Source organism: Podarcis bocagei, assembly GCF_964188305.1.
Source record: "Podarcis bocagei genome assembly, chromosome: 9".
NCBI classification, from domain to species: Eukaryota; Metazoa; Chordata; class Lepidosauria; order Squamata; family Lacertidae; genus Podarcis; species Podarcis bocagei.
Genome location: NC_138134.1, coordinates 57,215,341 through 57,243,037, shown reverse-complemented (window position 1 = coordinate 57,243,037; position 27,697 = coordinate 57,215,341). Strand labels below are relative to the sequence as shown.

Below are 27,697 nucleotides of genomic sequence, written 5' to 3'. Positions count from 1 at the left end.
CTGCTATGAGTAAGGAAGAGCTTGCCTCATTTACACAAGCACAAAAGCATATACCACCACAATGAAGGTTTCTCAAAGGCTTAATAAAAGGTTCATGGTGCAGGATAGCGCATAGCTCCTGAAATATAGCATGTGTACCAGTGAGAGGAAGACAATTACACTGTTCACACATTAATGGTTTACCATGAACATGTGATCTGGGCCACTTTGCCCCTCTGCATTAGTGGGCAGGAGAACATGGTTTATTTTGCTTTAAGTACAGCTAGCCAGCGAACAATAAATCTTGGTTACAGATTGTACAGTAGTTTGTTGGAGTGAAACATTTCCACTATCCCAGGTTCAAACATCATGCTAAAACAGAGATCACTGTTTGTTTATGCTGCATGCTAGTGTGGAGCAACAAAGAAGTGATAAATCTTAAACGGCAACACACAAGGATTATCTGCAAAAAACTACTGAATTCTGGCTCTTTGTGCATTAGAATTCCTGCACATTAAGAGTTTGGAGTGCTTGAAATTTTAAGATCCAATTGTAAGCACATTACAAGGATATAAAAGTAAGGCTTAAGTTGATTCCAAGTTCTTGAATAATTCAGCCTCGTGGTGCAGGACTGCTTGTTTTCAATTAAGTAGTCTACTATTTGTTCCCATTTATTAGAAGTAGGGTGGAGACTATGTAGCACTCAGTAAATCCATGACCACGGTGGAGTGTGAATCCAGTTTGAAATTTGCAGCTAGCATGGGGAGTAGGTGGGGAGTCAGTTGTGTAGATTGCAACGCACATGCTATTCATGTGCTAGTCTCTGTTCTCCATACGGACTGACAATAGGCAAACGAGGATGGGCATAAAAGACTTTTCGAAGATGTCTGAAGGCAGCCCTCTTTAGGGAAGCTTTTAATGTTTAACAGACTACTGTATTTTAACTACTCTGTTGAAAGCCGCCCAGAGTGGCTGGGGAAACCCAGCCAGATTGGCAGGGTATAAATAAATTATTATTATTATTTAGGAGACATACAAACATACTCATTTGTACTCATGCATTTGTACAGGCATGCACAATCACTCACAAGGTGCAAGGATTGTGAGTGCTTAAATAGTTCTCCCAGTCTCCTAAAGTGAGATTGTCCATATGCAGCTTTTAAGTTAATCACTACTGTTAACTAGATGTAGCGCAGCTGTATGTTATTTTTTCCCTTACCCACTTTCTAATTAAAAGGCTCCCCAAAGGGTCCTATATAAAATAATGCAATATATTTAAATTGGAGCTGTTTCCATAAGGACCTCTGCTTTATCAGACAAAGACTTGCCTAGCTTAACATCTTGTTTCTCACAGTGATTAACCAGATACCTACAAGAAGCCCATAACAGGACAAGAAGACAATGGTGCTCTCTCCCATTGTTCTCCAGCAACTAATATGGAGAGGCACGGTGCCCCTGAACCTGGAAGAAGCATATAGCCGTCATGACACGTATCCATTAACAGATTTATGCTTCTTAAATTCATGTAATCCCCTCTTGCAATCATCTAAACTATCAAATCTTGTGGCTGTGAATTTTTATCAGTTCAATGTATGAGGGCACTCCATGATCCAATTCTCTATGGTTTCCATTTCTCATCCTATCTCACTCCCAGCAGTTAGAGATACTATTTATATTCTATACCTCTTACTTGCATAATCACAACTTAATTAGAAGGTTGTCTGTGGTAAAGTACAGAGTTGCTGTCCTGCTCAGCAAGTGGTTTTCTGTTGTGGTAATAACTGCTCTTGCTGTTTGGAGATGCAGTTGTCATTCTCACTACAAACCGTAGTTTGGTTTTCATCTAGTCCACTGAACTGGGAGTCAACAGCTGCAACACAGTGCAAGGCAAGAGTGCAGACACAGGTTGTAGTTGGGTCTCCAGGCCCTCTTGCTCCTGTGTAGGATAACAGAAAACAAAAATCCTGACTATGGTACCTTTGGTGACAGATTGGTAAACCATGCATTTGTTACTGTCATTAACACATTAAGGAGGGGTTATTGTACAACAAATAGCCTAAAAACTGGGTTCTGTCCGACTAAGTTACACTCAGATTAGACCCATTAAAATTAATGGACTTAATTATGCCTATTGAGTTCAGTGGGTCTACTTTGAGTATGACTAATGTTGGATACAACCCTGTAATTATAGAAAGTACCTTCCTGGAAAATTTCCATCTCCTGCTTAGAAGTTCAAGTATGTATGTCTGTCCATATATGTATACACACATACATATTTGGATAATTTCCCAGGAAATTACATGAGAATGTGGCACATGCATTGGATCACCTCTAGAGCAGGCTTTGTATTCTATATGCAAATGTAAACTGGGGATAATTTACGCAAATCAGTTTGTAAAAGAATAGTTTGTTGTTTCAAACTATTCTTGTTTTCAGGGCGTGAAAATACTTTTGTTAGTGATGGGTAGACTGTCATTCTCATGTTGGTCTGCTTTAGGTTAATAACATTCTTTTTTAAAATCGTTTGTGGCATTTCTTTTTAATAGTAATAACAGACTTGTTCACTCAGGAAACTGGCAGTGCTAGGTTTTAAAAGGAGAACCAATTGTTTGAGAGACCAGCTAAACTGGAATAAAAGGCAGGAGGCCTTTGAACATAGCAGGCTGGCTTGTATTGATCACTGCCATCTGCCTTAGATTGAAAAAGACCTTTTTCCCTAGATAAATATTTGAGATAATGCCATTGAACTATCTGTTTTATGACAAAAAGGCTTTTGATGGGTTGGGGAATGACAATGAAAGAAAGCCTGCAGGATTAATCTATGATTGATTTCTTTAAATATCAACAGAATATATATCGGTGAGACTGAGTTGAGCATGTTATATTGCAGCTGGTATATTCTGTGGAAGACACAGGTGAAAATAATGGTAGCACCTGTCTTGAGGTGCACCGGTTTGTGTATAACCAGTGACTTTTTGAATGTAGTATTATTAAATTTGAGATTTAGGCCAAACTGTACTTTTAAATCACGTCCTACAGTGTTTGCGGCAAATTTCAGCTCCTTTGCATAGGGTTGTTCATTAAGTTTCCAAAACAAGGCTGAGATGCTCCAGAATGTTTTTGCTTTGATCTAGCAAGAACAGCTTTTGAATAAATTATGTTAATTGCCAATAACACTGTTATCGATAATTCTGTGATTGCCATAAGGAAGTTTAAGTCTGGAGTTCAGGTACCAAAGTGGAGGGCCAGAAAGTGGAAGATCTGTACATTTCCTGTGAAACTATATGTCCTGCCCTGAACTCTTTGGAGGAAAGGTGACACAGAAATCAAATAAACAAATGGGAATGATGACGTTTAACCCGTTGTGAAACATAACAATTGTACCTGTAGATAAAAGTTTAAGCACTGTATTTACTCGAGTCTAATGTGCCATCGAATTTAATGCACACCTCAATTTTCGCAATGTGGTTTGGCCAAAAATGGTGAGCATTAGATCCGAGTAAATACAGTAATAACAAACAACAGAGAAAGCTAGAATGAAGAACTATCTGCCTGGTGGTTCTTCTGTATGTTCGCAGAATTTATTATTTTTATCTCCACTGAATGGAACTCTACTCATTGCTCGGAAGCCCTCTGTGAATAAGGAACAATGTTGTTGCCTTAGGCACACTCTTAATTGAGAATGTCACCTTGTTGCTCTCCACAGAATGAGTTTAAAAGCGGAGTAGAAAGCTGTGTCCCTCTTCTGCAAACTCTAGTGCACTGCTAATGTGAAAGAAAAGGATAAATGGTGCATTTGCTCACAAGTACCAACTAGAAAGCGGAGGCTGCAGACATTCACGTGAGACAATCACGTCCCTAGGGTTTGCTGAGAGGGGTCCGTAATTGCTCAGTTCATGCAGTATTAAACAGGAGAGAGGAAGAGCTAGCAGTTAAAAGATCTTCCTGTTCTGCAAAACATGGCTGTATACTCCATTTCAGTAATGCGTTGAATAACTCCGGATAAAATCATTGGGCTACTCACACCCTTTATGCACCAGCTTCTCCATAACGTTTATCAGTACTGTCACTTCCTAAATATGTTTACTCAGAAGTAAAAATCTTTTCTATATTTCTTTAACAAAGAACATATATTTCAATGACATACCAAAAGTTAAGAAGCAATATAATTGAATTAAAAATAAACATACGCCACACAAATAATAATATTTTTTTAAATACAAATTTTGGTGATTTCATTCACAATTCCTGGGAATAATAATTATTGTTACTGATCTTTGAGGGTGGTAAACATTTCCTTTATTTATAAATATTGGTATATTGTCCTTGAAGTCATGATATTCTAACTTGAAGCTGAAAAGTTACAAAGATTTTCAAGTAGTAGCATATTTCACAGGAGGCATTCAAACATTGTTATCATTTTCTATATATTTTTTCCCTGCCACATAGTTAAAAACAAATCTTTTTTTGTTGTTCTCCACCTTAATTTTCAAGTTAATTTTCCAGATTTGACTACACCAACAATTCTTATTAAATCCCTCTAGATACTTTGATTTTTTTTTAAATATCTATTTAGCAGTAAGTTTGCTTCAATGTGAGTTATTTTCAAGTTAAGAGAATTAGCATTAACTATGCATTTTTACTCAGAAATAGGTGCCATTAGAAATCATATAAATCTAGCCCTGGGCAACATTCAGTTAGCCTGCTCTGGATGAGTATGACTTCTTATTTATTTATGACTTAAAAAACTAGGAAAGGCAACAATTTACCGTATTTTTCGCCCTATAGGACGCACTTTTTCCCTTCCAAAAATGAAGGGGAAATGTGTGTGCATCCTACGGGGCGAATGCAGGATCTCGCTGAAGCCTGGAGAGCGAGAGGGGTCGGTGCGCACTGACCCCTCTCGCTCTCCAGGCTTCGGGCAGCTCTCCGCAAGCCTGGGGAGACCGGCGCGACTTCCCACCGGGCTCCCTAGGCTTGCGGATAGCAGCCTGTTCTGGGGGCTGGGGTCTGAGGAAGCTCGGGCTTCCCTTGCCAGAGCCCCGCGCCTGGGGGGGGGATTTTTTTTTCTTTATTTCCCCCAAAAAAAACTAGGTGCGCCCTGTGGGTCAGTGTGCCCTATGGGGCGAAAAATACGGTAATTCTATTTCAACTTTACAATGGATTGACTTTCTCTACAGGGATCAGTGTGCAAACAGGGTGGAGATGGAGATTAAATCCTTCATAGACAACTGCCATTAAAACTTTGTAATTGAACTACAGATATTGAAAAGGGGAACAGCGGAACATTAAATATCATCACCTGGAACATTTAGCTCTTTAATTGGTGAGTGTTTTTCTGAAAGATATTTTTTTCCAATATTTAGAGATTTGGGGTTGATATAGAAAAATAGGGGTGGTTGGCTTTTACAGCCCAACTCCCCAAGGTGTTAAGATTCCTGCTCTGTGATTGCAGTCATGGGATTGTTGTCTATCACATGACGGTGTATGTTTTGACTCCACAGAGTGGGAAGTGACAGAGACAGGATGTTTGTGTTACTGTGTTCCTGGGACTATTGTCCTTTGTTCTTTCTCTTTGCTGTCTGATGAGAAAGAGGAAGGAGCTAAGTCAGAATGCTCCAAGTGTATTATATGTAAATAAATGTAGATTAGCCAAATGCTGAGCTTTTGAGTTCTGTTATGCAAACTGCGAACACTCTGTGGATCCCTAAGTGTGCCGAAGACCAGGGTCCTACACAAGAGTAGGATGGCTCCTACACAAGGGACTGAGTCCCCTAAGTATGATTGGTCAGAGGTGAATGGATGGAGGCAGGATGCAGTGAAAGCAAGGCAGATCTTTATTTTTCTGTTGCAACAGAGTTCTCTCCCCTCCTATCAAGGAGGCAAGAAAGACCCAGAAGCAAGAAGAAACATCTCTTTTAAGGGTTTGTATTTTGGCGTTTGAATCCCCGTGGCGGGGTGCGCTCCCGTCGTTCGGTCCCAGCGCCTGCCAACCTAGCAGTTCGAAGGCACCCCCGGGTGCAAGTAGATAAACAGGGACCGCTTACCAGCGGGAAGGTAATCGGCGTTCCGTGTGCTGCGCTGTCTCGTCAGATGCAGCTTGTCACGCTGGCCACGTGACCCGGAAGTGTCTGCGGACAGCGCTGGCTCCCGGCCTATAGAGTGAGATGAGCGCACAACCCTAGAGTCTGGCAAGACTGGCTCCCGGCCTATAGAGGGAGATGAGCGCACAACCCTAGAGTCTGGCAAGACTGGCCCGTACGGGCAGGGGTACCTTTACCTTTACCTTATTTTGGCGTGGAGAAGGACAAACAACCAGAAATTACATCACATATAAGGTGGGGTTACTGTGGCTCAGGCAGGCCAAGGTGTGATATTCCTGAGGATTTAGCAAGTTTTATGTAGTTCCAGACACAGTTTACACAGAACATTAGCATTTGATAAGACAAACATCCCCCAGTGCGAAGCATCTGGACAAACAATGACAATTAATACAAAGGAAAATCAGTGCACAGATCTGTTATAGCTGTATTGGCTGATAACACACTTCAGCTCTACTTAAAGATGAAAAAAAATATTATGAATAAATAATCACAGTTCTTGGTATAGTGAAGGGTTTTTTTTAATATGGTATTATGTTCTTCAGCTGCAATTGTTTTGAAAGTGTGCCATCTAGCGTCCAAGAGTTGCAGCCTGATTTGTAATTAAAAAGACAGTCAATGGGATTTATTAAATATGTTCTATTGTTCAAGTCTAGGATCCTAAGCATATAGTCTCCATAAATCAGATATAATTGGTGCAGAATCATAACTAATTGTGCATATAATTTATTCCCTTAAGTTCTGTGTGTTCACCTATTTTCAAAATAATGTAAAGGGAGCGGAAGTTGAGTTTTCAGTCAAGAACTAAGGTAATTTTAATTGAAATCATAGAATTGTAGAGTTGGAAGGCACCCCAAGGGTCATATAGTTCAACTCCCTGCAATTCAGGAATGCTGTAGTCTAAGAAAAGTAATTATTTTGATCTGAATAACTTTGATCAGATGGAGAAAATGTCTTACAGTGCAACCCAGTACAAGTTTCCAGTTTACTCAAAAATAAGTCTCACCAGGTATATTAGTGCTTATTCCCTAGAAAGTGTTTAGGTGTTCAGCCTAATGCTGCAATCCTAAGAATGTTTGTTAGATTTACTTCTAACAAACAGGACTGAAGTCTTAGGTTTTTGTGAATTCTTGGGCTATGTAGTGAAAGATGTAGCACCATAGTATATGTCTAAACCACAGAGCCTAGGACTTGCCAATCAGAAGGTCAGCGGTTTGAATCCCCGCAACAGGGTGAGCTCCTGTTGCTCGGTCCCTGCTTCTGCCAACCTAGCAGTTTGAAAGCACGTCAAAGTGCAAGTAGATAAATAGGTACCGCTCCAGCGGGAAGGTAAATGGTGTTTCCGTGCGCTGTTCTGGTTCGCCAGAAGCGGCTTAGTCATGCTGGCCACATGACCCGGAAGCTGTACGCTGGCTCCCTCGGCCAATAAAGTGAGATGAGCGCCACAACCCCAGAGTCGTTCACGACTGGACCTAATGGTCAGGGGTCCCTTTACCCTTTACCTTTACCATAGTATATAGGGAGCGGGTGGTGCTGTGGATTAAACCACAGAGCCTAGGGCTTGCTGATCAGCAGGTTGGCGGTTCAAATCCCCATGACGGGGTGAGCTCCCATTGCTTGGTCCCTGCTCCTGCCAACCTAGCAGTTCGAAAGCACATCAAAGTGCAAGTATGGTGAGGGGTCCCTTTACCTTTACCTTTACCATAGTATATAGGGCTTGTGTTACAGTATGAGAAACTGAGAATAAGGATGCCTGTAGCAATATGTCTATGAAACAAAGGTCTTCAGTAAAATGGAAGAACATCTCTGGATTTATCATAAATTGAGTCTTCCCTGAGCAGAAGAGGCTTTCTGCTAGCAGAACTGCATATTTTGATCCAAGCCAATGATAGGGATATTAACTGTCTTGGTTGTGGGTAGAAAATGACAGTGGATTGCATGTGGACAAAGTTAGAATAGATCCATTGAGCTATCAAGATTTAATTTAGTCAATACTCTCCTTATTTCACATGATGTGGTACTATCCTGTTATTTTCCAATTCTGGACAGAGGTCACTGATCATATCAACTTGGTTCTGGAAACAACTAAAATTTATGGACAAAAGGGCCTTGATAGAACACCTCCTTATTGTGTGGAAGCTTACCCCAGGGAACGGAAATGGATTAGTTGTGCTCTGTTGGTTGCCAAACATATCATTTTACAACATTGGAAATGTAAACGGACAAACAATCCAACAATGGACAAAAGATCTATTCTTGCTTTCCATACATGAACTAGCTACAGATTACGTAAATTTGGTACTTATCATGCTCTGTGGCAATTCTGTACTGAACTCTGGCCATAGTTGAATGTACAGGTTTTTTATGATGCCTCTACATTGAAAGTGAGCAAAACCTATGCATGCTGACCCACTCCTCTTCTCATCTAATTGCTTCCCTCCATTCTGGTTTTAGTTTAGTTTGATTTTCTTTTGGTTGTTTTTTATATATGTAAACAAAAAGAATAACCACAATGTATTGAGTTTTAAAAATAGTTAAGTCTATATCTGCTCTGAGTAAAACTTAGATAGAACCAAATATATTTTATACTTGAAAGAATTGCATATACATTACTAATTTTTGTGACCTCCCTATAATGGCCCTCCAAAAAGTGCATTTCATTAATAATAATCAAATGTTTGCTTCAGAAGACCCTTCTCTTATGTGACCTTGAAACAGTCTTGGCAATATTTATTGTTTTTATTTTTATTTTTATTTTAACTGTCCTGCCTTTCAAAACACAATAAGAAATATACTCAAAATGCAGAATATTAAAATCCATTTAGAAACAGTAACAACAAAGATTAATTAATATTTGCATACTATATTGAGAAAGGGAGAAATTGATGGATTTTAGGGATCACTGTTTCTGTTTATTTATATATACAGGCAACCCCCAATTTGTGCAGGGGTTGTGTTCTGGATCATCTTCATTATTGCTTTGCATAGCTTTATATTAAACCTTTTATAATTTTATTAATCACATTTCTTCCTTTAAGAAAAAAATGAAAGGATTGACTGAAGATCACCTGTACCTGGACTACATTAATCAGAATGCAGATTGTGTCTTTCCTCTCCACACCTCCATATCCTTGTTTTTGTTGTCATACTGTGACTGCAAGACATTCAGAGTATTTTTAGTACTGCCAGGTGATACAGCTTCAGATGCCCAGCCTAAAGACACAGTATTTCCCAAGGATCTGGATATTTGCTTCATCAAAAGATGTCAACTTCCTTTGGTGGTCCAGAGCTGCTGTTTACCTGCTGTTGTCGAGAAGAATGGAAGATTTTGTCGAGCAGGACTTGCTGTAGTATTGAGGCACATAGTACAAAAAACATATGAAGCAGATCCGTCAAAGGAGGACATTTTGGAACTCTTGGGATTTAAAAAGACCTGCTTGAAGGCTTGTGCTGAAGTGAGTATTTCTAGTTTCTCGTAAATCTATTTCGTAATAGATTTCACATATATTAAACCTAGTTCAGTGCATGACCCTAATGCAGAAGTGACCAGTTAGGCTATGCACTGAACAAAGTTTAATATATGTCTGCAGTACAACTCCCATCATCCCTGACCATTGGTCATGCTGGATGGAGCTAATGAGTGTTTTGAGTCCCACAGCACCTTGACAGCCACAGGTTCATACCTTATTATGAAAGGCCTGGAAAACAGTCAACTGATTAATCCTATTTATTTGCAGGTTAGTGAATGGACCAGACTTTGTGAAATCAGCATCCCTCAGGCAGTTGAAAACTTTCTGAGCGTGTCTTCGGATCAGGTTCAGAGTATTCCGGAGGAAGTATTACGGTTTGAAAAGAAGCTGGGAGAGCCTGTAAGAGTACATAATGATGACAAAATTCGAAGACAGAAAGTTCAACAGCAAAAGACATCCGTCAAGGAAGCATGTAAAGATGTTTCTTCACAAGAGGGAAGATTAGCAGAAAATCTGGAGTCCTCTCCTGCAGAACTGGAACTGAGTTTAGCTTTATCTAAATTAACTTTGCAGAAAACACCAGTTGCTGCCAAAAGGGAGCCCTCTCATATTAGGAAGATGAAAACATCCGAATTGCCACACTTGGAACACGTTTTTGCTGAAGGACTATACTTCACTTTGGCTGATGTAGTCCTCTTTCCATGCATCCATCATTTTTTTGTAAGGATTCACACATTTATATATGTTGCTTCCCAGTAAACTGTCAACATTATCTAGTAGATGTTGGGACGAGACGAATCGCTTGGAGCTTATGTATTCTCAGCATATTTTCTCAGAAGTATGTCTCACTGAGTTCTATGCAACTTACTCCCTAGTAAGTGTGCTTAGGACTGCAGCCCCTGCAGACTGGTAGAACCACAATGCTGGCTCCACTAAAAGCTCTATTCCTGTAGTGGCTCTGATTTATTTATTTTTAAGCTTTAAATCCATTAATCTATTATGTCACTCTTTGTAGTCATAGTGGTTAAGTTAGGCATGAGAATCTCTCTTTGTGTACAACCCCACCACTACCACTCATCAGTTTGAATCTGAGTGAGGCAGAAAGCCAATATATTCCTGGGTTAAGCCCACAAGGTAGTGAATGTCTTAAGACAACAGAGACACGCTTGATTCATGCTTGTACATCAGGTAGGTTTATAAATTTTCTCTGATAACCAGAGCTTTGTTTTCTTCCTTGCAGGGTTTCAGCAAGAAACACCAAGAGAACTTGTTAAGATTGCCATTGATATCTAGTTGGTTCCAGAGAGTTCAGGAAGTACCTGGAATAAAGAGAGCTGCTGCCAAATGCAATATGCAATTTTTACCCCGCCAAGGCTCAGTCTCTTTATCAGATGAACACATGCAGTTTATCTGCACGGCTTCTGATGAGCCACAGGAAGAGCATGAAGACACTTCATTTATAGGTGGACCAAGGCCAACCATGACAAAATTAATGGTAACTTAATAGTTTCACACACAACTCACTCACTCACTCACTGGCACTGAGTCATAGAATGGATTGTGCAGATATTTTGATAGAATGCACAAAAAGTCAGCATTTAAATTGTACACATATTTAACACAAAATAGGCACTTTTCAATGCATTCATCCATAATAGATACTTTTTATCTGGCTTCTTGCAATCCAGTGGTACCTCGGGTTACATACGCTTCAGGTTACATACGCTTCAGGTTACACACTCCGCTAGCCCAGAAATAGTGCTTCAGGTTAAGAACTTTGCTTCAGGGTAAGAATAGAAATTGTGCTCTGGCGGCATGCCAGCAACAGGAGGCCCCATTAGCTAAAGTGGTGCTTCAGGTTAAGAACAGTTTCAGGTTAAGAACGGACCTCCGGAACGAATTAAGTACTTAACTGAGGTACCACTGTATCAAGCATATTTATCAAAGGTCTCTGTCACTAAAAATAGGTTGTATTTTGTTTGATGGTATAATCCTACCAGGGAGGGGGAGAACCCTATAATACTGATACAGCTCATTTGAAGTACACAAAACTCCCAAGTAACCCTTATAACAGCTCTGCAAAGATGATCAGCATTATAACCATACTGCAGATGGAGACTGAGGTTGAAAGAACAGGTGCCTACCCAAATACTGAATTCATGGCTCAGCTGAGATTTGAACTAGAGATTTCCTGGTTCATGTTCGCCAGCTTTCCCCAGCCTGATACACTCCAAATGTTTTGGACTGCAACTCCCCTTAGTCCCAGTGAGCATGTTTTGTTGACAAACATAGCGGCTCTGTATTTTACATGTGCTGTTTAACAAACATAATTTTCCATAACATTTGGCCATCATTACAGTACTTGCAAAGTTCACATTCCTATTTAGCTGATTTAAGATCCCCCCCCCTCCTCTTAAATGCAGAAAAGTGGTATTGAAGCAACATTTTCCCCTCATCCTTGCCCTAATTGGACTCTAGATTGGGACAGTCTGCCAGCAGCGGTTAATCCAGGAGAAGGTAGGTTTGTTTTATTTGCCTTATGCTATTCCTGTTGAAATTCATTTGTTTGCCAAAGGATGTTTTGACAACCCTTTAGCAGGTCCTAATAAAGTATATGTCCAACTGTGGATTTTGGAGGGTTTTTTTTTTCTCTTCTTCTAATGGACCAACTTTTAATTATTATTTCAAATGCTATGTTCTGTATTGATACAGTTCAGTACCGTATTTCAGGTTTCCCTCCCCCTTCCTTTGCCAAGTTAGGGATCATCTCCAAATGTATGTGTTTGAAAGGGTGTGTGGAAGTTCATGTATTTAAGCCAAGCACAGACAGATTTACAATACGTGTGTGAGAGAGACAAATTCCAGAGAGTTCATCCTGTTAGGCTGCAGTAGATTGTAATGGATTGCTTTGAAATCACTTCAGCACTAGATAAAAAAAAGGGGGGGCCCAACCGCACTGCCCTTTCCTGTCCTGTCTTTTGCCAGAACAAAGGTGGCAACCCTAACTCCAGCATATACTTGTGAATTAAGAAGAGATTAAGATTTAAGTCCTAGGCACAGTTGCCTGGAATCATTAAACACAGAGGGGTGTAATTCTGAATAGACAAAATAAAATATTGGGCTGTAAAACAGGGATGAAGCATCCACAACCCTCCAGATATTGTTGGACTCCAACTCCCTTCACCTCTAGGGAGCATGGCAAAGAGAAGATGGAAGCTGGAGTCCATAACATTAGGAGGGCTACAGGTTCTCCATCCCTTCCATAAAAGGTGCATTAGATCAATTTCTCCCTTAAATTCTATGATTGTTCTACACTTCAGCTTATTGTACAAACTAACATTATTAAAAATCTGTACACTTCTGAAACTTAATCCTGTGTTTATCCATATCTTTTTGTCTCTGTTCACTTAGATTATTGAATATCTAGTTTCAAACGTAAGGTGAATAGACAGCCCAGATGTATTGCCATTCCTTTAAGATCTCACAAACACATAATGCAAGCAGTTTCTTCAGCTCCTCAGATCAATTTTTAACAGGAATGCTTTTGTTGGTGATATTCCTTTAACATCACTGCTGCCTGTTTTCATTTTGCACCATGTGTCCCAGCTGTAAATACAACTTTCTTCACAGGCATGATATGTCCTTTGCACAGGCAGATGCCATCTATTTAAACTTCCCCAGAACTGCTACCTCTGGTGGCTTTTGGTTGACACTCATGCAAAACAGCTGCAATTTGGTTTTATTTTTAAATGGCTTAATCACTACATAAATTGCATGTCGGTGCAGAATAGTGTCTGAATGCAGGAATAGATCTTAAGGCATTTGCCTTTTGATAACCCTATTATCTAGTCTCAGCAGAAGTTCCTTAAGCTTTCCGAAACAGGAAGGGGCTGTCAGTTAAAAGTATTCTTGTGAGGGCTTAAGAGTTTGATGTATGAGGCCACCAAATGTGTGGTGCTGAGATGTGTATGGTAAAGGAACACCAAGCCTTATGTATTGGACTAGTTCACTTGTGGAAATGATTGAATAAAAGAAAATAACTGAAGACATTGCACAACTGTGATGCAGTTCCCTGATCTTTCAGATTTGACCTTGCTCTCAACCATAAAACAATTACCTGCATAATTCACAGCACAGATCTGTTTGCTTAATGTATGTTAAAGAAGACTCCATTGTTCTGAAAATCAACAATGCATTGGGGCTGGATTGAAATGTAAGTCTTTTGAGGCCTGAAGTGGGAAGATTTCACCTTTTCCAGTTCCTGGACTCCCCATGCACACATGTCATCACTCATTCCAAATATCTATTTAAAATAAGCATGGGAGTGGAGGTGGGGAAGAGAATCTAGGCAAATCTACCAGTTGCATCCTCACTGGAAGAATAAAATAATTCACAAGAGTTCTCAAAACATGTCATAATAAATAACAGTAAGTAATATAGCTGAATTTTCTTTCAGTGCTGTATTTAGCACAGAAAGCTTGAAAGCAAAAGCTCTTGTGAAAAGATATGGTATTAAAATTTATTGCCAGTTTAAAGTGATAGGATCACTGCTGTAAACGTTGCTTTTCTTTCAATAATAAACACAACAGCCCGCCCTTAAGTAGGATTCAAATAGCTATTTACCCTTTAAAATAAGGTTTTAAAAACTACTTGAAAGTCCTTTATTTTCTTTCTGAGTCTGTCAGAACTTTTTGAATGGCTTTGAGAAGTACCTCATCTTTTTTTGGGTAGCTTTCCTTCCTCTTAAGCTTCCTTTGCTGCTGCTTGTTTCTCACAACAGATGGTTCTTTGCCTGTTAATCTGCAAGGATAGCAATGTAATGCAAGTGAAGCTCAAGTGAATCAACAAATATTTCTAATTAATCTCTTCTGCTGTGTCCTACATTTAAAATCTTCATACATTTTTGAAAATTTCATTGCACAATGGTACCAGAGTAATGGTGATCCTATGATCCCAACAGCAGATGGAATGGCTCTGCACAATTCCAACACATTACCTTAAGGAAACGGGAAGTTCCTATTTATTTTTTAAAAAGTTAAGTATCACTAATCAAGTATATAAGATTTTAAATTTTGTTTCAGCACATTGAGAGTGCAGTGGCTCTGTTTTAGTTGACTTGTTTTAAACAAACCTTAGTTAAGGAAACCCAGCCAAATGGGCGGGGTATAACTAAATTATTATTATTAATAATAATAATAATAATAATAATAATAATAATAATAATAACTATTATTCAAACAAAGTGACAAACTGGCTAAGCAAATGTGGAAGCAGAAATTCCTAAACTCTTCCTCCAAACTGTGCAGGAGGCGGAGAGGGAAGAGGAAAGCATGCAAGCTGTGACTTATGCACATCATTCTAAACCAGGTCGATTTTGGCCAATCCATGCTGCTGATTGGCACCACTCGCAAAGCACAGTGCTCTGCAGGCACTGATAATCAGCTGATCATTGGTGCTTGCAAAACTGCTTCTGCAAGCACTGCCTGACAATAATCAGCTGATTGTTGATGCCTGCAAAGCTCTGTGCCTTTGTCACATAGTTCAGTTCCAAACTGCATGGGCAGAGGAAAATTGGTCAGCTGATGTCATTGTGATGCCAGGTGATTGACAGATGGGTGGCCTTACTCACGTTTACTCACCTGTCCATGCTGGCCTACAGCAGGAAAACCTGCCCTCAGGCTGAATCCAGTTCTTCACCCCTGGACCTAAAGTGTGACTTAATGTGTCTTGTGAACATGGCTGATATGCCATTTGGCAGCCTATTCTTAAAAATAAAGAAGCTGAAAAAGTGCCTTTGATATTCTTCTCTGGCATTTTCTGGGAAAAGTTTTATTGAATTTTGAGTTATATAGTTTGTTGTCTTTGTCCCCAGTTTGCAGCAGGTTTAGATCATTTGCAGTTTCATTGCTGCACGTAATGTTTATTTGCAATTAATGTCTGCAGTGGTTTAGAATGTTAAAGGTACTTTCATGTTGCATAGAATACCATCCCCCCCATGCAAATAATCCAGGCCCCCACCCAAATATCATTATATAGGCCTTTTGTGTCATTGCTCACATATGGCACAGACATGACTGTTCTAATAGATGCAATAAGTTTTATTATGTATTTTGTATTCTCATTTTGTATTTTTCCATTGTGAACCACTCTGGGATCTTTGGTGAAAAGGCGGTATACAAATTTAATTAGTAGTAGTAGTACAGATTGCTTTGTGAACAAAATCGTGTTCTTGAGAGAATCCGTTTTTAATCACATCTCAAATATACAGTCCAGTTCTGTGTTTGATACTGGAACAAATGTTAATCATATCAATACTGTAGTTGTTTATAATATTATATCAGTGTATTCATTGTTAGAAGAAAATTCAAATTTTAGAATATTTCTTTAGCAAATAACAAATTTTAGTGTGTTTTAAACAAGAATATAACACTTTTTAAAAAGATATTTTATTAGATACAAAAACAATTTGACTTGTATTGTTTAAACTAAACTGTATTCATCTTGGCTGTAAGTATCCACAATGCTATATCAGCTTGGCAATCAGTACAAAGGTTATAGGATTCAGACAGATTATCTGTGTTGTACCTGTTTTTTAATAAATTTCCACAGGAAATTTCTGGTAGGCTGGAAACCTTTGTTTCCCACTAGAGGGCAGCAAAATCTGTTTGTACGACCAGTGGCCTATTTGGTAGAAAATAACACTCAACATTGGCAAAGGATATGCTGCATGCATATGGCTTGCTGTGATTCTTGGTATTATGTTTAGCAAGGCATTAGTGACCTTAAAGAAAATTACTGGATTGTTAAAAAGAAGTACTCTTGACTGTCATGAGCTGGCAAGGCTTTGGATGTGGCGACTCTGTCACTCCAATCTTCCCTGGCCACAGTTTGATTTCTTTGCTCAGTATGTCTAAAATTGGATCAATTGGATCAAGAATGGAGGAGCAGATTTGGACAGATGTCAGCAAGATGAAGTGAAAGCAATGTGTTCAACTTAGCTAGCAAGGGTATGAAAAGAAGCAGCTGATTTAAATTAATTAAAGCTAGGATTAGGTTAAATATCTGGAGGAGGAAAAACATCCTAAGCAGTTTAAGCTTTTTATTTGATGCTGACTTTTTTGGTAACACAAATTGCTACAAAATTCAGAGATAAAGGAAATCTCATCTGCCGAATCTGCTTATTGTTTCCATCTGCCTTTGTAGTAGTTTCAGATCTCCAAATTAAGAACTGCAGATGAATTTCATAAACTGGATCCAGTCCTATATTTAGCAGGGTCAGACTTTTATCTTGTTTCTTCCTTCAAGTTTAAAAGTAAAGTTATACTGTACATGTTTACAGATTTAAAATTTATATTGGCAGATTTTGGGCCAGGAGCATTGTTCTGACAAAATACCAAATGAATCTTAAGTATTTCATTATGCTCAGTTCATCATTGGTTCAGATATATAAAAAGATTTTCATTATCCCAATTAAAGGCCAGACTGCTTTGTGTGTATTGGATAGAATCCAACACTGTGAAAGAGGACTTCTGCTTGCAAAATGGGACTTCCCCCAAAATCTCCAGAGCAGAATGGGAAAGGGGAGGGGAAAATCCCATTGCCCTGACGGAAGTCCATTCCTCTCATGCGTGGACAGCATTGAATGCAGCCCAGTGATTTAATATGTATAATTATTTCAGAAGGCAGGCATTGTTCCAGCAAGGTTCAGAGATCAGCTTCCCTAGAAAGACCTGATGACTTCTAAACCCCTTGGTCCTCAATTGACCATACAGAGCATTTAAAGGGGTGGTAGAACGGTTCGTGCCCAAGGGCTGTGGCACCTTTGATTGTGTCTTCTGACTTCTGACTGGGAGTCTTTGCCTAGTAGATTCCCATTCTTTACCTCAAATACCGTTGATAGGTCTTGAGTCTTCCTCCAAGAGATCTTCAGGGGTTTCCCCCTCAGACTCTAATCTCAACAAATTCAGGAACCATGAGACCTCCTAGTCAGATAGTGCTTCCTCAAGTTGCTCAAGGAAGAGTTGCTATGACTAATGTCTGGGTCATCAAGCAACAAATGGAAGGTACGATCAAAATGAAGCGTGTTCAGAAGTTCAGAGGTCAAGGACTCAAGAGACGGTGTCATAAATAGTATAATATTGCAGGCAGAATCAAAATAGAACTCAAGGTCAAAGCCAAGAGAAGTTATTGATGATTGTTTTGCTAACCTTATAGATGTTAGTATATTTCTGTTTGAAGATAAAAGTATGTAATTGGGTAATTTTAAAAAGAACAAAATACCTTTCCTGTTTTGTCTTTCCTATCTTTCATTACATTCCTATTATTATTATTTAATTATATCTGAACTAGCAGGAACAATTACAGCCATGACCCTTTACATGAACAAACTTGGACATGCAAGAAAGACCTTTTTCTAGATAGCAGATGCCTCTGTCCTAAGTCTGCCTAGACCAAAATCTGCCTTGCATTAACTTATAAGCAAGTTAAGTGCCGCATAAAGAGTTAAGGTGAGGCAGAGTTTGTTCTGATGCCAAGTGATTAGTTTCTCAGATATATTTATGACTAAAGTTGTTACTAGAGTATGTGCATATATAGACAAAGACCATCCAGTGCAAGGTTTTTAAAACATGTAGCAACAGATGATGACATGACTTTGATATGAGGCAGAGTTTCATGGCTCAATACCTGAGAGATAACCAAAACAAAGAACTTACTGTAAATCTGTCATCTCTCATTGGCAGGAGAAATTTTTAGATAGGAAATGACAGGAAGGGAAAATGAAACCTTTTGGCCTTCTGTCATTAAATGACACTCTATTTATAAAACTGTGCAGACCTAACATAACTTATTTTTTCCATTGGAAAAAAAATCCAGCCTGAATCTAAAAAATAAATAGCCCATCACGGCTACCCTGTGTGTTTTTTTAAAAAAAGAAGTGACATATAAATTAATAATCTTTAAGGAGATTTTTCCTGCCTATTTCCCTACTAAAATACTTAATCCTATTGGTATGGTGATTCTAGATCAAGATACATTTAAGACTTGCTGAGTTTTATACTCAAAACAATTAAAAATGTACATCACTTGAAAAGAGAGGTTAGAGAGTTCCTCAGTCAAGACTATTGTTTGTGACTTTTTCAGACTTCTAACCATGGTTAGGAAACCAAGGCCATGTTCAGGGCTCATTCACTCTCAGGAGAATTCTATACCTTCAATTTTTGAAGGTAACTGCATTACCTCTGCATTATTCATGCAAGGTTTTCAGAGTGTGCAACCAGGGTTGGAACCTGGCATGGCCCCAAAATCCTGTTGTGTTAGAAAATGCTGCATTATTTAATATGGACAGCAAAAAAAGCTAATGCTATTCTAGGCTACATCAACAGAAGTATAGTGTTCCCATCAAGGAAAGTAATAGTACTGCTCTGTTCTGCCTTGGTCAGACCACATCTCGAATACTGCATCCAGTTCTAGGCACCACAATTTAAGAAGGATATTGACAAGATGGAACATGTGCAGGGAAAGGCGACCAAGATGATCAAAAGTCTGAGCAGTGCTCATTTAGAGTCGAACATGTTTTAAGAAAAAATCCTTTTTCAAAGGCACATTTTTAGTTATGACTCTGACACAGCATGGATACTGCACTAACTCCTCTTAATGGCTAGCTTGCAGAAGAGAGACGTGGGGAAGTGTGTGAACTTGTGGTACATTCCTGATCTAACAGTGCTTAAGTGATAGTTTTAGGCTGTTGTGGTAATGTAAGTGGTTTTTTCTATGCAAAGGAGTTTCGCATGAATGATAAAATGAGATTCTATTTCTACATTATGTTATACCAGGCTGTTTGTCAGGGAAGCTTGCACTTAGTTTTCCAGCAGTATCTCATTAACCTGGCTTACAAATCTAGACTTTTTTTTACTTCGGCTCTAGAACCACGCCATATGCTTTTAGACTACTTCTGGGCCACTCATATGGTCCCAGGTTGTCACTCTTGATGAAGAGGCCATCAGACATTCTACTCATTTTCTAGAATCCACTATTTGAATTATCTGCCTTCATTCCACATCACTGTTCCAACAGCGGCCAAAGAGTTTGGCAAACTCCCTGTATTACTATTTTTAAATTTTAATCAGCATTGTGGCCTAAATCCCTTAAAAAGTACATCTAGGGTGGGTTTTCTTTTTTGTTGTTGTTATTTCTTTTGACACCATTTCAACAGGTTTGATTATTTTAAATAGAATGTTGTTGTAGAGGCTGGTTCTTTCTCCTTGTTTTAACTGGCAGGACATCAAACACAAGGTCACATCCAGGTCTATCCAGCAAAAAGCAGGTCCGTTTGTGGCAGCAAGCTTTCAATTTATTTCTGCCTAGGAGGTTTAGAAGACAATAACATAGGTTATTTTGGAAATAATATCTGACCAACCGTGTTGGATTCCACAAACTCTGGAATGTCCTAACTATGCCTTTAGATTTTGAATTTTTGCAATTCCTTCATTGATTTCTTCCTCCTATTCCTCCTCCTCCTCTTCTTTCATATTTTGACTTCAGGGGTTGCCAATTTTTGGACTCGAATTTTGAGAGAGTACTGGGGGTACCAATCACTAAATGAGTGCCATGGAGGAGATATGGCATAACACAAAATGGCTGACATGAAATAACACAAAATTGGAGAAGCAACCACCTCTAACAACCCTATGAGAAAGTCAATCATGTCTTGCTGGTTCTATTTATGGAGAGCATGTGCACACTTGGGACCAAGAAAAATAAACAAGGTAGCTGTGCCACTCTGATTTAACAGAACCACCCTAAGAAGGTGCCTTCACATTTTGCCCCATAATTTTCTTTCTTGGTAGGTTAGAATTTTAGTTTATTTTTTAAAGTGAAAGCTCAGAGTCTGGGGCAACTGGCCCGGGGGCACTGTTTGAAGTCTTTGTGAGTGCCATGGTGCCCATGGAGGCTAGGTTGGTAACCCCTGTTCTAAGTACCAAAACGTAAGCAAAACAGCTATTCTCTGCCCTGAGGACCTTACAACCTGTAGTTGTAACAGTGGAGAAGAGACTGGGAGATAGATAAGAGGGCAACAAAGCATGAATATAGGTAAATAAAGTTACCGTACTTAAGCTTTGGCTTTGTTTCAGTCATTGGCTGAGGACTTAGGGATTGTGACAGATATGATTTGATTACCGTATAATTTAACTTAATACTATTTCATTATTCCTTTTATGCTACTGAGACTAAGGCAGCTGTGGCCATTGTACAGTGAAGTGTGCTGTAGTATAAACCTGTTCTCAATCTATGGGACAGAAAAGCAACACATGATAACACAACATCTAGGCTTACTGACATTACACAGCAAGGTGGTGGGATCTCAGCTGGAGATTCCTGGGTGGGCGTTACTCCCTTATCTGCTCCCTAGCCTCACACCTTCCCTCTATGAGTGAAATAAGAGTTGGCTGTTGTTTTAACTTCAGGTACAACTAAAATCTCCTGCCAACCTAGCAGTTTGAAAGCACGTCAAAATGCAAGTAGATAAATAGGTACCACTCCGGCGGGAAGGTAAACGGCGTTTCCATGTGCTGCTCTGGTTCGCCAGAAGCAGTTTAGTCATGCTGGCCACATGACACAGAAGCTGTACTACGCCAGTTTCCTCGGCCAATAAAGCGAGATGAGCGCCCAACCCCAGAGTCGGTCACAAATGGACCTAATGGTCAGGGGTCCCTTTACCTTTACCTTTACAACTAAAATAAAAAAGGCCCTATAGCAAATTGATGTACCCTCTTTAAAAAGAACCATAAAAATTGAATGGCCCTTGCATCCCTGTTGTGCAGACTGAAGCACCCCTAGCTTTAAAGTTACAATCCTGCATAGCCAAACCAAATCAAGCAACACTTGATTGACTACAGGTTTCTAAGAAATTGTCTGTTTTTCCGACAAGAAAAAACAGTAATTTCACTCTAGGAAAGGGCAATTATACCTTAAGACACCACTATATATGAATGAGTCCTATTGAAAAGCCATGAATTACAGTAGTGTAGGCTTTTGAATTATGGTGCTGGAGGAGACTCTTGAGAGTCCGATGGACTGCAAGAAGATCAAACTGATCCATTCTTACAGCCTTGAGTGTTCAGTGGAAGGACAGATCCTGAAGCTAAGGCTCCAATACTTTGGCCACCTCATGAGAAGAGAAGACTCCCTGGGAAAGACCCTAATTTTGGGAAGGATTGAGGGCACAAGGAGAAGGGGACGACAGAGGATGAGATAGTTGGACAGTGTTCTCGAAGCTACTAACATGAGTTTGACCAAACTGCGGGAGGCAGTGGAAGACAGGAGTGCCTGGCGTGCTCTGGTCCATGGGGTCACGAAGAGTCGGATATGACTAAATGACTAAACAACAGCAACAAAAGGCATAATAGTGATTTTGTGTGACAACAGACATACACCAGTACCCAAAATATTCATTCTGGTACTCTGTTTTGGAATATTTGGGAATGATTCATTAGAAATCCTATTTCCTTGAAAGAGTTCATTCATTGCATACTTGATTCGACATGGACCAATTTCATGCCATCGTTTATGACATCTAATACCATCTGCGTTAGAGGTTTTAAGTTACTGGTACATCTTATCTGCTGTACATTTTTACATTGATTTTTTTCATGCTTGTTTGGGCTCTGCCTCAGCTGTGATGTGTTTGATACATACAAAAATGAGATAAAGATCAAGGTACAATCTGTATTTAGGGCAATTATGCTTTCTTTGTGAATGTGAAATTGTCAGGATGTACTTAGCTGTTCTTAGTCCAGTTTGTTGTTCTATTTTTAAAGGAGAGATGAGGTGAAATTTCATGTATTAGCTTGATGGAAAGAATTAAAGCCCCAGACCCATCTCTTTAAGACTGATATCAGAAGTGATAAATACATTTAAGAAACTTGTACCATCAGGCTGCCATGGCGGAGATAACCATCCAAGTCTTGTGGTAGCAAATTCTGAATGTTACATTGCAACTGTGTTGTGCAACAGCAATGACACAGTAGGGATAGCCAAATCTGTCAGTTTCTATTTCCCTCAGTTCCTCCTTTTTCCTATCTTAAATACACCTCGCCACATTTGTGATTTTTTTTTAAAGAAAACCTCTCAAGAATTGGTCTACATTTTAGTGCATATTTCTCCTAATATGTACATTTTTGTATGCAATTTATCCTTACACATTTTTGCAAGCAGTTTCCTCTAACAGAATGCATTCTGTGTTCTATATTCACTAATACATGCAATATTATACCAACTTCCCCCCTAATTTACAGTTTTGTACACATTTTTTGTTTGTACACATTTTGCATTGCAAAATTTGATGAAGTATGAATTTCAAGTTATGCCTGTGTTTTGGTTTTTGCATTGTTTCAGTAACTGCAAGTTGGATAGATTTATATTAAAACAAGAACCGAACTGAATTTCTTCTATATCCCTATGTCATAGTGGTAAAGTTCAAGTATGAAATATGGGTCTTATGTGTCATTGAGCAACATTTCTTTCCCCACTGTTTATTATTAAAATTTAGTTCTGATATCAGCCCTGAAGAAATTTACACTCAGAGGTAACTGAAACATGTTAAAACGTAATCAGAAAGCACAATAATACATTATCAGATCCTGGAAAAAGACTTTGCTTTCACTATTAATGTTCGGATATGTTTAGGGGACTTTTGCACTTCAAATTTGATACTGCCTTTTTTCATGTGAAATAAACCTAGAGAAGATATGAAGAATGAACACAGATGATCAAGCAACGGCTAACCATAATGTGCATGTAACTGTTCAGCAAGCTGGGTGGTCTGTATTTTCCTGCTAAGTGACAGCTGAAGAAAATCTTACTACACTCATGCACCTGATTCAAAATCCAGGGAAGCAGGGGATTGCTAAGATTTTCTTTGGTAGGGCATTACTGGCCACCTGCTTATCGCTGGGTCATATGTATGCCATTGTAAGCTACCACTTAACCAGCTGGTTCACACAACATACTAAGTCAAACACAGACTTAGTGAGACTGTGTGAGCTCCCAGAGAGGAGCTCCCAGCTGCTTTGCTCTCTGATCATTTTTTATTGCTGTGCTATGCTGACTTAAGCTAAAGTTTGGCTGACTCTGCTGTCCAAGCCCTGGCTGTTGGTTAAGCTATTTATTTTGCTAACCTTGGCTACAGCTTATGGTTAGTAAGGAGAGAGCTTGACTATGAATCCCAGTTTAGATGACGTGTTAAGCCAAAATTTGGACTAGCTCAGTAGATATTTGTGTTTGCATGCTCACCAAGTCAACCCTTGCCAGAAACCAGCCATTCTGTGACTTGATACAAATAAAAGTATCTCTCTGTGTATCATAAACTTAATGTTTGTCCTTTGTAAATGTATTTTGAGAGTGTTTACGAGGATAACGTTAACTTTTCTTTAAAGCTGTGGCTTTCTAACACATCCATATATAGACGCTAATAATACAGAAACCCTACTGAAAAATGGTCTTCCCATACTTTGCGTTCTTGTTTACTTTTTTTGTTTCTGTTAAGCACAATTAAAGTCCCTGCAGAGGGACTAGCACTCATTTGTAGACACATTAAATTGCAACAGGCAATTGCAGAAACAATATTTTCATTGGAAAAATTTTATCAGAGCCTTTATTTTGTTTAAAAACAAAAATGTAAAGCTACATTATGCACAATTAGTTTCAAGCCAAATCTTCAAGTTGGCAAATATAGTTATGTATGTGCTTAGATTTATGGATGTGCTCATTCACACTTAATTTGGCAGAAACCCTGAGAACACCTTACTGATACTAGTCCTACTGAAGGTGGTAGTATTGCTTGCGACCAAGTGTTTTCAGATGTGAATCTGTTGGTCATTGTCCAGAAAAGCAATTTGTGTAATCGAAAGGGATTTAGTGTGTTCTGCAATGTTTTGTTTTTAGCACAGTAATGTCTCTTTCATTTCCACATCTTGCAGCAAACCTCGGTGAAGGGTTTAAAAGTGGTATGTAGCTTTATGAGCCAGTGAGAAGAGAGACACTGTTTTCAGATGAACTGGCATGTGTATGAATTGTACATGCCCAAACTTAGGGATCACTGGTGTTATAAGTGAAGCACAGCAGCAAGTATTTGAACAACACTGTGTTATAATTTTAGGGTCAGCCTTATCATGTCCTTTGCTTTATTAGAGGTTTGTGCCATAAGTCTTAATGCTCAAACAAGTCTGCCAGCGCTTTCCCCTACAAATGCCCATACATTTCCCTAATGGGATAAAGTGCTTGGTGGAGGGGATTTTCATTTGGAAAATGGTGTTGAAGGAAAGGATACACCCCTTTCCCCTAGTGCAATGGCCTTGATCTGAATTGAAACACCCCACAGGCTTTTACAGAAATTTAAAAAGACTGGAGATCTACTCAGTGGATCACCAGTCTCTCTCTTAGTCTGGCTTTCAGTGCAGCATATAAAAAGGCTGTAGGAATAATAATAAAAGTCTTGATTTTCTCCTAGTATATTGTGAATACTTAATAAAATAGGCCACATACCAAAAAGCTCCAAAAATATTCATTTCCTTCTGTAGTTCATCTTATCCAAGTATCTAAAAGAACAGAATGTACCGTTCATTTTAAATTCTGTCGGTTAAATTTAGCAGTAGTGTTTGTTACTGACTAGGAGCTTAAAGTGTTTTGAAAATTAACTAGAAACAGATTAAACCTATCTCAAAAGATTTCATGGTCCAGCCATAACACACAAAGTTGATACTGCATGCATATAATTAAAAGCATATTTCATATGTTCCTCCCCCCACCCCAAAGGCTTTTTGGTTTGGTGCTTACAAGCTAATTGCTCACTTTGATTTTTAGATATCAAGTCAGGAGATACAATTATTAAATAGTTTGCCATTGATATAGCAACTCAGTTTTCCATGTGTAGTTAACAAGTAGAGATTAGGAACAGGCAAAATTAAGAGCAGTTATTTAAGTAATCCACTACATCCCAAAGATTTAAGATAGGAAATTTAAAGCAAAAAACCCCCCAAACCTAAAACATACCGTATTTTTCGCCCCATAGGACACACTTTTCCCCCTCCAAAAATGAAGGGGAAATGTGTGTGCGTCCTATGGGGCGAATGCAGGCTTTCGCTGAAGCCTGGAGAGCGAGAGGGGTCGGTGCGCACCGACCCCTCTGGCTCTCCAGGCTTCGTGCTGATCTCCGCAAGCCGTGGGAGCCCGCGCCGGGCTCCCACGGCTTGCGGAGAGTTGCCTGCATGCCGAAGGCTGGGCGTGCTGAGCTCAGCGCGCCCAGGCTTCGCGCGGCTCTCCGCAAGGTGCGGGAGCCCGGTGCTGGGCTCCCGCGGCTTGTGGAGAGTTGCCTGTTCTGGGGGCTGGGGAGGAAATAAATTTCTTCCCCTTTATTTCCAAAAAAAACCCTAGGTGCGCCTTATGGGACGGTGCGTCCTATACGGTAATATTCACTTGCAACTAAGGTGAGGAAAAAACATGGCAAAAACAAATGCTTAGAGCCAACCTGAATATATAGCTCTTTTACAATGGTTCTAAAAGATATCTGGATTTAATAGGAAGCAGCTCCATTATTACAGCACACATATAGATGAACTTCTTTAAAACTCAAGAGGGTGTCAGGAGCAATGCCATATAGTTTACTGCAAGTTAAGCCCTAACTGTGGAATTACTACTGGGAAACAGAGGTGTTCAGCTGCTAAAACAGAATTCCAGTGAAACATGCTGCTCAGGTGTTGGGGAAAAAATGGTCCTAGAGATAAGATAGTCATTCTGATATTATGCCTCAGGAACTTACACTGAATTCTTTCCTATCCTTGGACACAGTAGTCAGATTTTCTGGTCGAGGAGAGCTGAAAACTTTGTTCAAGAAGTCAGCACACAGTCTAAACATTAGCCCATAGTGCAGAGCACACAATTCATATGTCTGTGACAGAGCTCTAAAATACATGACTAAGAAGTATTGAAGACATTGTCCCAACACCTGGCACACTCCTCCTGCTTCACTTTTAAAGAGCAGGGCAGGACCAGTTATTCCTGTCCCAAGCGAGAAGATTGGGTTTACACGATCTTGCATTCCTAAGGAGTGGGGGGTGCTGGATCTGCCCACCCCAGTGCTACTGAAAGTGACAAAAACCAAGTCCAACCCATCTCCATAGCTACCATGGAAACCTCATTCTCAGGAGTTAGAATGGAGACTGACAGGCAGCTCCCCTCTTCCTTCTGCCAACAACATGGGTCTCCCTACATAGCTCGTGATAAAAAACAATTTTAGATATAACTGAATGAGCTTTTGAGAAGACAAGTCAGCCTTCTCAGAAAGTATTAAATAACTTGACATGAAATCAAGTTAATATTTGGGTTTCTGCTAAGCTTTATGCAAGAATCAGCTGTTTATATAAAGAGTAAGATCATCCCAAAGCACAGTCATTCCCCATGACAGATGGATTTTGTATGCCTGAACTTGCTGGCCTTATGGGTTTTTTATGAAGTTTATTAGCAGTTACGATAATGCTATTTTTATTTTGTGGTGTTAGCACTCAAGTAAGAAGTACTCTCATTTTTCAATGATTAATATGGAACTTCAGAAGCTGTGTGTTCCACAATCTCTTGTTTTGGCTCAAAAATGTAAGATCGCATTTGCTATGGCTGAAGGAGCTATGTGTTATGTAAAGCAGAACCTCTGGCCTGGGAGCCAGGTAAGGTGCATCAGGCCTCCCCATTTAGCCTGCCTGTCTTATTTTGATCAAACCATGCCCACCTGCCCCACATAGGTGTGGAGCAGATAGGGTCACAACCGAGCCGAAAGATTTCTGGCTCTACTAACATAATTAAGAGTTTCATGCATAATAGGGTATCTTACTGGTTTACTAGAGTTACCAGCTCCATACTGTGTGGCATCATGGTTAGATTGTTAGATATGGGGATGTTCAAATACCACTTGGCCATGAAGCTTACTGAATAGCCTAGGGCAGACATGTCCAACCTGTCAACCGTGATCAACTGGTCGATCGCGGGGTTCGATCGCGGGCCGAGCACACGCACAACAGAGGCAGAAAGAGAAGCCCGTGTGAGGTGGGAGCAGGGAGGAGGAAGAGCACATAGGCGTATGCAGATGGGAAGGCATGC

The 27,697-nt window shown here is 39.5% G+C and overlaps 1 protein-coding gene across 3 annotated transcripts in view; it reads left to right on the top strand.

Moving 5' to 3' along the window:
- The window catches only part of GSTCD (glutathione S-transferase C-terminal domain containing), a 55,720-nt gene that overhangs the window by 1,438 nt on the left and 26,585 nt on the right, over positions 1-27,697 (top strand). For 2 of the 3 annotated variants that reach the window (XM_081209346.1, XM_081209348.1), the window contains exons 2-6: positions 5,160-5,305; positions 9,119-9,535; positions 9,818-10,270; positions 10,791-11,045; positions 11,974-12,067. In XM_081209346.1, the coding sequence (XP_081065472.1) occupies positions 9,125-9,535; positions 9,818-10,270; positions 10,791-11,045; positions 11,974-12,067 (1,213 nt within the window). In that variant the 5' untranslated portion in view covers positions 5,160-5,305; positions 9,119-9,124. The remainder of the gene's footprint in view (positions 1-5,159; positions 5,306-9,118; positions 9,536-9,817; positions 10,271-10,790; positions 11,046-11,973; positions 12,068-27,697) is intronic. The other variant, XM_081209347.1, reaches the window with a different exon arrangement.